The sequence below is a fragment of the Eleutherodactylus coqui genome, chromosome 8 (genome assembly GCF_035609145.1).
Source record: "Eleutherodactylus coqui strain aEleCoq1 chromosome 8, aEleCoq1.hap1, whole genome shotgun sequence".
Taxonomy (NCBI): Eukaryota; Metazoa; Chordata; class Amphibia; order Anura; family Eleutherodactylidae; genus Eleutherodactylus; species Eleutherodactylus coqui.
The window spans coordinates 157,723,202-157,733,727 of NC_089844.1; the positions used below are offsets into that span (position 1 = coordinate 157,723,202).

The 10,526-nt window shown below is 49.2% G+C and overlaps 1 protein-coding gene across 1 annotated transcript; it reads right to left on the reverse strand.

Annotated features, from left to right (window-relative positions):
• Window positions 1–2,109: 2,109 nt before the first annotated feature.
• Window positions 2,110–9,023, reverse strand: LOC136577056 (nmrA-like family domain-containing protein 1). The gene is made up of 5 exons (XM_066576759.1): window positions 8,913–9,023; window positions 6,894–7,132; window positions 6,023–6,272; window positions 5,081–5,271; window positions 2,110–2,792 (listed from the first exon to the last, which is right to left on the reverse strand). Exons 1-5 carry the CDS (start codon window positions 8,950–8,952, stop codon window positions 2,613–2,615), a joined length of 900 nt encoding a protein of 299 aa, XP_066432856.1. The 5' UTR covers window positions 8,953–9,023; the 3' UTR covers window positions 2,110–2,612.
• Window positions 9,024–10,526: the final 1,503 nt, after the last annotated feature.

The following is a 10,526-nucleotide window of genomic DNA, read 5'->3' on the forward strand; positions in this document are numbered from 1 at the left end:
TATAATCCTTTGGACTCTTCAGGATGCTGAGAACTGCCGGCCCCAGATCTGACACAGAGATGCCATCCATGGGGACATCGCACATGGGAATAACTGCAAGAAAAACATGGAAGATCAAAAAAAAAAAATAAAAAAAAATATATATATATTTATCTATCAAAACTTGGCAGAAAAGTCCCATCGCTGCCCATAGCAGCCAATCACAGCGCAGTTTCCAATATGTATGCTGAGCTCTGATTGGCCACAGCAGCCAACAACAGACCTTGGCACCCAATACAAGTAAAGTCTGATTGATGGTGGTTTCACGTCCCCCTCTTCTCCTCACTGTAGGCTCACTGCACGGAGGAGGAGTGAATGGAGTGGCAGTTGAATATGGAATCCACCCAGTTGTCTAACTAGCACACACGCACGCACGCACGATCCAGGAAAGTCTGGGGCACCATTATTTGTATAATAGGGACAGTAAAGTATTATCAGATGCTTGTAATGCTAGGTGACCAAGTGTCTCAATTTAGTCCCACTTTGGGACCAAGTGTCCACTTTCCTTAGGGTCCCTAAGCAGGACAGCTTTTTCTCTCACTTTCAGGATGTCTGGGCACCATGAAGGGGATTACCAGCCAGGGTGACGCGGCTCCCCGGCTGGTAATCACTCAGTGATGCTGCTAGGAGTGCACATACTGACAGAAGTGTGTGCAACTGGGATCCTCCTCGCCTCACCTCTCCTCCTTGGTCCCGGAGTAGGAGGCATCTGGGCACACACCCTTTTGCTCGCAGAAGCGCCAAGCAAGGGCGCAACTTTGCTTTGAAGACCAGAGATAAGTATATCGGTCTCAGGTGTGTGTGTGTGTGTCACTATCTATACTAGGATGATATAGGGGACACTATTAGTAATAGTGTCCCCTATACCAGCCCCACTTGTAATAGTATTACTACTGAGGCCACTGTGGGGGTCACTATTACTACTGGGGCTAATATAGGGGACACCATTGCTATGCAGGCCACTGTGGGAGTGGAGGTCACTATAACTACTGAGGCCCCTCTGCACGTGGCAGCGCACCACAAGCTGACTTAGGATAGGTTTACACGTGGCGGAAATTCTGCAGAATGTCCACAGCTCCCGATTCCCAGCGGCCTGGTCAGGTGAGTCCACTACAGGCTGCTGAGTACTGGAAGCCGGGCAGCACTGACAGCAGGAAGCCTACAGCGGTGGTGAGGAGCGCCGCATAGTATGAAATCAGCTGCGGATACGCAGCCAATTTTCTGTCAAAATCTGCACCAAATGGTACAGATTGAGTTTTTTTGGATGCGGAAATGCTGTGGAATTTGCCCTTTCTAAATGGCGCTGTCCTTTTAACAACGACGATCACCGCTCTCTGTCCACTTTGACCCTTTGGAAAATCTGGTCATCTTATGTAATGGGAAATCCTCAATCACCTTGTAGCCCCAACTATGAGGTTGTAGTCACCTAGGAGCTGCAGCCTTTAGGGACGCAGTATTATAAATGGCGTGTAGCAGGGCCTCGGTCACTCACACAACAGTTTGTGAAAATCCAATAATTTTGCAGCATCTTACTGCAGCTTCCTGGGCATAACCTTGTAGTAAGGAGGACAGGGGACACGGGACCCCCGCTCTCTAGCTCAGCTGGGGTCTCAACAGTATGACACCCCCCGTCCCCTCCCCAGCAAACCAATCAGCAAGTTATTCTCAAGTGAGAGTTGTGGTGGATGACTGTCCGTCCTGTAACACAAGATGGCGCTGCTGCCCCGCTGTAGGATGTACAGGCCCCATTAGGGTCTAATAGGGGCGGTCTTCTTGGGAGAACCCATTTAACTCCTTCACTGCCACTGGCCTCGTTACACATCACATCCAATCAGAGCTCGCCATTCCTAGAGCTGCTCTGAGTAGCTGTGGCCTTCTAATGGCAGCTGCTCCGATTGGCTGTTATGAGCCTTTTGGCAGAGCTGTTCCCCTTGGCAACCAGTCAGGCCACCGCTCTCGTTTTCTAAAGCAAATGGAAAAGAAGAATCTGATTGGTTGCCCATAGCAACCACATTCTGCGCAGGCGACCTGCGGCCCTCGTTGCAATTACCATCACTGCAAGACACCGTGTGAGAAATCAGGAGACTTTATTAGACAAGACATAGAAAACCAAAGTGTCCGGGCCATCGCCGCTAACGGGGGTCACGGCTACACGGGACCCTCCAGTGTTGGGGCCATACGGGCGGATGGGGCAGCAGGTTTATCACCTGCGTGATATGCAGTCCTAAAAGACCATCCATGCATGATATAAAGAAACAGCATATCCTGTATTGGCACATAATCCGCTTATTATATGGGGGTTTAGGCAGTAACTATGTGAGAAGTCTGCAGCCCTCCGGTCCAGAGAACACGGTGTAGCTTCAGCAGAACTAGAGTAGGAGGAGGCGGTCTATAGAGGCCAATCAGGTTACAGCTCTCGTTTGGCAAAGGTAGTCTTAGAAACGCGCTGCAATCCGATTGGTTGCTATGGTTACGGCATGTTCTTCCCCATAGGCACTAGTTTTGCGAAATCAGCCCCCAAATCCAACAGCATTTCACAGTATCGCCTCACGGGGGAAGCGCCACGAGTTCCTTCACAAGTCCTTAAAAGCCTCCTTGTTCTCCTCCATCCACGCCTCAAACTTCTTGGCCTTGGGGTTGAGGTATAGTACGAGCTCAAATCCTTGCTCAGGCCTCATGAGGTAGAAGCGGAACATGTTGGCGAGTTCTCCGGCGCCGGGGAAGCCGAGCTGCTCGTACGCTTCAGGCGTGATCTGCGGGAAACGGCGAGAGATTATCCTCTACTCAGACGCTGCAGCCGCCGGCTAGCCGCAAGCTACTGTGTGGCCAAGTACAAGCTATTGCTCCCTTTTATCAGCCATTTCCAGTAGGGAATAGGCCGACTTCCTGACACATTCTAAGCCTGGGTTCACACAGGGCGGATTTGCCGCGGTTTTGCCGCGGTAAATCCACCCACGGCCGCCAATCTCGGGATTAGCCAGCCATGTGGACGAGATTTCTCAGAAATCTCGTCCACACGGGACGGCCAATCCGCTGCGGTAAGTCCGGCTGAAACCGCGGCTGCGGCCGCCGCAGCTTCAAAAGATGCAGCATGTCTATTTATTGTTTACTTCCGTCGTGGCCGCAACGGAAAAGCGAGCGGCTGGGCCGCTTCAAAGCCGCCGCGGGTTTTTCCGCGGCGCTTCTCCCGGCAGAAATCTCGCGGTTTTTGCTGCGGCCAAACCGCGTGATTTCCGGTGGGAATACGCCCCGTGTGAACCCAGCCTAAGAGCCAATAGGAAGCCGGCAGAATTGAGAGGGCAGCTCTGGTTGTAACTAGAGTATAAAGGTCCCCATAGAACAGCCTTTTTCTTTTTGTGAAACCGAGAAGTGTGCGCCAAAATAAGTTAAAATGAATGAACGCACTGACATCAATGGGTTATTTTCTCTGCGTATTGCGCACACAAATATCTGTGTGAAGCCGGCCCAAGTTGTGTAATGGTGCTCCAAGTAGACTTCCATATTGTATTAAAGGGGTGTCTCATGAACACAAGTTCTCCTGTACCCAGGGGCATAAGTAAAGGCTCAGGGGCCCTGATGCAAAAGGTGAGCTGGGGCCCCCCTCTATCTGTACCCGTACCCATACCTAAACCATGCTGCACAGAGACATAACTTGAAACTTCTGGGCCCCAATGCAAAACCTGTAACAGGACCCCAACTATAATGCTTTATTCATAGTACTGGGCTCCCTATATGGAGAAGAGAGGCCTTATGGGCCCCCTAAGGCTCCTGGGCCTGGGTGCAACCACATCACCTGCACCCTTTATAGTTACGCCCCTGCCCGTACCCACAGAACAGCGGTCTGGAGCCAGTGAAGGTAGCAGTAATCTCCCATCTACCATTCATTTCACGGGACCCCCAGGGATATCAGAGCATTTAATTTGGCTAATTCCAGCAGTCCCACTGAAGTGAAGGGGGTAGGTGGCCACCACAGCGGGATGTGCTGAACCCCAATACTCAGAATCAGGGGTTACCACTGGTCAGACCCCCTCCATCCTGTGTATAGGGGATAATCCCTTTAACCCCTTGAGTGGCACGCCCGGAAAATGTCCGGGACGAGCTCCACTGCTCATAGTGACATAGCCCGGAAGATTTCCGGGCTATGTATCACTATGGGAGCTGCAGAGCACAATGCCACAAGCTGTGACATTGTGCTCTGCCTGCACAGACCCACACAGAGCAGTGCAAGGGCTTTGAAAAATCAGCAGAAGATATTGCCGATATGCCGGCAATATCTCCTGCTTTGTTTACAGGTTGCCATAGAGACCATCGGCTTGTCAGAAGCAAGCCGATGGTCTCTGTGGCAGGGAGAGCTGGTTGTTAGCTGTCAGAGGACAGCTAGGTACTAGCTCTTACAGCAGAGATCAGAGAAAACCTCCGATCTCTGCTGTGTTAACCCTTTACATGCTGCAGTCTATGTGACTGCAGCATGTAAAGGGCTGTCACTGCAGCATGTAAAGGGCTGTCACCATCGGACCCCTGGAATGTGATCAGGGGTCCTGATGGGTCCCTGTGGAAGTCCCCTAAAGGGACAAAAAAATAAAAATTTAAAAATTATAAAAAAAATAATAAAAACACTTGTCTCCCTTTACTTTGTAAAAAAATCAAAAATACAATCACACATGTGGTATCCATGCGTCGTAATGACCCAGAGAAGGAAGTTAATGCATTATTTAACCCCTTAAGGACATGGCCCCTTTTTTTCTTTTTTCCCCATTTCTTTTTTTCCTCCCCCCTGTTTAAAAAAATCACAACTTGTCCAGCAAAAAACAAGCCCTCATATGGCCGTGTCAATGGAAAAATGAAAAAGTTATGGCTCTTGAGACGCAACTGCAAAATTGGTTGAAATTCAATGATTAGACCATTTTAAAAAACCTGCCCTGGTGGGCACGACAGGGTGGTAGGAAACCCGCCACTCAAGGGGTTAAGGGATCAGTCGCATGGGGGGAGCCTACATGTACACCACCACTCATGGTGATCATCCCATTGGAGCAGGTCTTACCTTGGCATCTTTGATGTCCTTGCCGGTGACTCTGGACATTATGGCGGCGTACTGCGCCACCGTCAGCTTGTCTGTGCTCAGGCCGATGTCCTTGCCTATGTACTGCGACGGGGACTTCAGCATGCCGACAATCACAGCGCCCACATCTGTGACGGACATAGCTTGCAGAGGAACATCACCCATCGGGATGGCTGGAAAGAGAGCGAGAGTCATGGACTGCAGGAGGCCGAGCGGACGGGCACAATTCCCCCCAACACCACAGATTTAGCATTTGTTTTTTGCTCATGCCTTCCAAGAGCCATCATCTCTTTAATTTTTTTTCATTTATGCAGCTACGAGGGCTCGTTTTTTGCAGGACGAGGGGTATTTTTTAAATGTACCATTAAATGCATGAAAAAAAAAAAGTAAACTTTAAGTGGGGGTTTAGTTTTCGCAGCATTCACCGTGCAGAACAGTGACATGACGTTTGTTCTATGGGTCAGAACAATTACAGCGATGCCAAGTTTATAAAGAAAATGTTATAAAAATGAAAATCCTTTAACAAAAATTGCTTTCTATCATCACATTCCAAGACCCATATTAAAAACACACCAAACTATTTACTCCCCAGAGGAGCCTTAAATGAACTTGTGATCATTTGGTCACTTGTACTATATACTGTAATACTGGAGTATTGCGGTATGTAACAAATTTTGCTATGCGGATCCCCCCCCTTTTGACACTAGAGGAGCCTCAGCATGTCTGCTACATATGAACATACCCTACAACGATCCTCACCCAGCTTTCCTGGGCCCCTAAATGACAACTCCACTTATTAGTATTCAGTATAATTATACACCTTTGCTATTCAGTAGCCCTCTCTGGGAGCCACCATGTTGGTCATCACCCAGCCTTCCTCTAAACCGATCTAGCTAAATCCCAGCATCAGGACTGTTCTCGTACCCAAACTGTAGCCATCACCGTCCTTGTTCTTCTGGGGCCTGAAGACGGTCAGCAGATTCTCAAAGTAAGAGGCAAGACGGACGCTGGTCATGGGGACCCCGATCTCTCGGAAGTATTCCTCCACCTCCCCTTTGCCATCAAAGTGTAGCACATCCAGCTTTCCTCCCGTCAGCTTCTTCACGTTCTCCAAGCCACTGAAGACCACGATCTGCAGGCCGAGCCGCTTGGACACATCTGCAATCCGTTTACCCTATAGGAAAGCACAACAGATCTATAATCCACCGTGTGTAACCGGGATCTATTGTCATGCTCATCCTGAGCTTCCTAGTTCACAGATAATACACCAGAACTACAGTATATTGAACATGCCTGCATTGTTGTGTAGGAGGACATCGCCCACTGCTCACTGTCTTACCACTAAGGGCAATTGTCGGACACTGAAGCACCCAACAGCCATCATCGCTCCTGTGCTGTTGAGGCAGAGCGGGCCGGAGATCAGTCTGTCCAGCCGCCACCATTCACAGTGAACAGGCAGTCTTCATAGAGGAGCGTCGACCTGTTTACAGATTGTCGGTCTTTTTACGCCTGCCTAAACTGAACGATAAGCGAACAAATTAGCGTTAGTTGTTCAGTCACTGGCAGTGTTTACACTGAAAGATATCGTTCAGATTCTGAATTGATCGCAGGAATCTGAACACTTATTGGTCCATTTAAAAGGGCCCTTACTGTCAGTCTTTACTGCAGCCCTGCCATTTCATTTCTGAATCACGAGGCTCAGGATGAGCCAAGATACAGGACTCCATCATACATGCGATTACAGATGCAGCAGCTCCAGACAATGGGGGTCATTACCTGAGAGCGCCCACCTTACCTGAGCGGCCTCCATCTCCTTGCTGAAGTGCTCCCAGAAGTTGGTGACCACGAACGCTCCATAAGCTCCGCACAGCGCGGCCTCCAGGCTCTTCTCATCATCCAGATCCGCGGCCACGACCTCCGCTCCGGCCTCCCGAAGCTTCACAGCTGCAGGTTTACTGGTGTCTCGAGTCACTGCCCGGACCGCAAAGGTGCCATCTGCCAGGAGGGCATCAGCAACAGAGCCACCCTGAGCGCCTGCGGAGAGAAGACATAATGCCAAGTCTTTAGAGCAGAGATCATGAGCATCACTGCGGAATTAGGCTGATTGGCTGTTCAGGGGTCTGGGAAAGCTGGGTAGCCATATCACATTCCACAACCCTCACTTGTCGCCTCAAGAAAGCCATTTCCTCTCATAATAGATGCAAGTTGCCCCGAGTGTTAGAACAGGACAGGCGCCAGATGAATGATGGAGCCAAGCGAATCCTTGCTGTTCCCAGTAACACGTATGCAGCATGCAAAGCAGGCGCCAGTGTAGGGTGTAAGCGTGTAGTCATCCTGCGGGCAGGCCGGTGCCAGCCGTGTAGTCAGCAGGAGGGGCAGCAGGTCCTGCATGGGCGCTTCAGTAGTCACTATGATGTGCACAAGTTTACCAGCAAGCATGTTGCATCAAGTAGACCCAGGGGCTTCGAGTCCCCCCCCCCCCCCATTAGGGTCCTGATTAAAGGGGGCACATTCATATTGGTTTGAGCCCTCTTAAACTGGCCGATGACCCGTTTGTTTTTCTAAAAAAGTGGTGATCGAAATTGGCACTTATTTGTCCTTTGACGGCCCCAGTCATCACCCTGCCAGAGATACATGGCTGTCTGCAGCTGAAGTAAGGCATGCAGGTTTGTTATGTGGACCTTTTGGACCGGAAAACAAATCTTAGCTTGCTCCATTTCAGTGCAGTTCAAACATCGACGACTTCCATTAAAGATTCTGTAGGAAAGCAGGAGTCAAAAAAAAAAAAAAAGCCTCCACGGCACATGTGCAGCGGCCGATACTTCCGCACACATCCATAGTGAGGAAAATAGAAGACCCGGACGGGTAAGCGGTGTCCTTGGCCGCAAGCAGGGTCGGATTCCGCTGCGGGCTCCCGCGTGTGAAATCCAATCCGCCCGTGGACATAAGGCACTGCAGCATTTCTCGCTTCCAAGCCTCGGGTGGAGCTCCGCTGATAGCAGCCGGCACCTGGGCTCATTGAGCAGAGGAGCTCAGATGCAGCAATCAGCGGAGCTCCACTTGTATCCTGCAGGGGAGAATCACTGTGTGCAACAGCATCTGCATAGCAAAGTTAGCAAAGGGTCACAATTAGTGATGAGCGAGTACCTTCCCGCTCGAGACAAAAAGTTCGGGTGCCGGCGGTGGGCAGGGAGCTGCGGGGGAGATCTCTCTCTCTCCCCCCCGCACCCCCCTGCTGACTGCCGCTACTCACTGCTTCCCCGCGCCAGCACCCGAACCTTTTGTTTCGGGCGGGCAGGTACTCGATAATGGCAATGCTCGCTTAAGCAATTGCCCTTATCGAGTATACTTGCTCATCTCTAGTCACAATGTGTGGATATTCAGAAGTGCAACAAACATCTTTGCGCATTCACCCAGCTTTCCCAGAGTCTGGACAGCTCATACACCCAGGGGGAAACCGGGTCATTAGGAGGGAAAGCAAAATTGCATGAAAATACACATCATGATTCCGAATGCTATCCAGCAATATACAATGGGGGTTATAGTACAGGAATGCAGGCAGGAGCTCCATCACCCCCCGCAGACTACTGGATAGTCAGGACCCTTTTACATCATTCACATCCCCACAATCAGCACAAATCTGAGTCATTTATACTAATTGCATGCATGAGTGAACAATAAATCCGATGGGGGTTATAGTACAGAAAGCTCCACACTGCAATGCAGACAGGAAGAACTGTTCTACTACCACCACCTGCAAACTACTGGAAAGTTCCTCCAAAGTTCCCAACTTTTCACAGCGCAGTCGGCTCACCTGTGGCTCCAAAGACAGCAATCACTTTCTTGCAAGACATGGCTGGAGTGTAGTGTGCAGCTCTCTGCCTTATCGCTGCTTATGTAAGGAAGCTGCACACCCCTCCTCTCCCCTCCTCTCACTCTGGTTGGTCTCCTGCCAACTGTCACTGTGACTCAGCCCAAAGTAGACAAGCAGATCACAAGGGGGGAGATGGGCTGGTCTTTTAAGAAAATAATTATCATTATCCTAAAGGCCCATTTACACGGAGCGATGATCGCTAAAAAATCGCTAAAAGGCGATAGTTTCAGCGATAATCGTTGCGTCTAAATGTGCGCCCATCGTGCACGTTTCGTGCACTGCTAGCCGATTCTTAAATTCAGTCCAGCCTAAGAATCATCTGTCAGCCTTATCAGCAGTTCTCCACGGGAAGTGCTGATAGCATTGTTTCCTACTGGATAACAAAGGATCTGAAAGCAGATAAGAGCCCTTGGGCTATTAACTGCTTTCAGCTAAGGCTTCATTTGCACAATTAATGGCTCTTAAGTAGCTGAGTAGCTACTTAAAAGTTTATGCAAAATGATCACTCAAAGCTGTCACTCAAACTGTCCTTTGAGCGATCTTTGAGCGATCATCGGGCCGTGTAAATGGGCCTTAAGACTCTGCACCTCAGGGCAGTCAGCGGACAGTCACAAAGTCCCCTCAGCCCATAGTCACTTTATATGCAGCACAGAGCATCATTCCACATGAGGGTTTTATAAATGAAGAGATCCAATTCTTATTCTAACTCGTGCTATTAGCCCAACTGCAGGCAGCACAAAACCCTCCAACCTCAGCAGTGTTCATCCTGAATAGAATGCCACAACAGCAGTGGGGACTGACACAGGCACAAACAGAAAAATAGAAGAGAATACACAGGTGCAATGGAAAAAGGCAGATTTATATGAAATTCTGAATCTGTGGAAAGCTGGGTGACAACTCATATGATGAGTATATATATGAGCGATATTAAGGGAGGGGTTTCCATTTCAGCAGTTCGGTCTCATTTTGACACAGCTGCCCCTTGGTCATGTGTTAGGGGCAACGGCAATTATATGATATTAGGATTATAGAAATGAAGGCCAATTATTAGCAGTTACGAGCGTCATCAGGGCCCCAGCATCAGCCTGGAGGTCTGTGAATGTACGTGAGACGTATCAGGCAGGACTACAACAGCCTGTGTTTGTAAATAAGAATTCGCTCATTCACTTACAGCAAGCAGAGATTTGGAAATGGTGAAGAATTGAAACACAAGACAGAGGGGTATCAGAATAGGCATTTCCTACACTTGTCTTGTATGAGCTGTGCTTTCTGGCATAAATTATAGTAAATGTTCTGAGCCGTGGAGGTCGCGCCCTGCTAAGGCCCATCAGTTTTTACTAAAAAGTTGGTAGATGTAGTGCACACTATGAAAAGGTCACTTTTGGCACAAAAATCCACTTGTGCCAAATTTGGGACTTTTTGACACCAGGATTCTGGCACAAGTGTATTTATAAAGTTCCCCCAAAGTATAATAGAAAGTTGCAGAACTTTTCGTTATACTTTTCATTGCTTAAAGGAGATGTCCCGCGCCGAAACGGGTTTTTTTTTTTTTTT

What these genes read in the sequence shown, in the direction of transcription:
- LOC136577056 (XM_066576759.1), bottom strand. Translation starts at nt 8,952, where the DNA reads ATGTCTTGCAAGAAAGTGATTGCTGTCTTTGGAGCCACAG. An exon ending in TGCTGTCTTTGGAGCCACAG is followed by an intron (nt 7,133 to 8,912) that starts GTGAGCCGACTG and finishes TTCTCTCCGCAG; the next exon opens with GCGCTCAGGGTGGCTCTGTT. An exon ending in AGGACATCAAAGATGCCAAG is followed by an intron (nt 2,793 to 5,080) that starts GTAAGACCTGCT and finishes CGTTTCCCGCAG; the next exon opens with ATCACGCCTGAAGCGTACGA.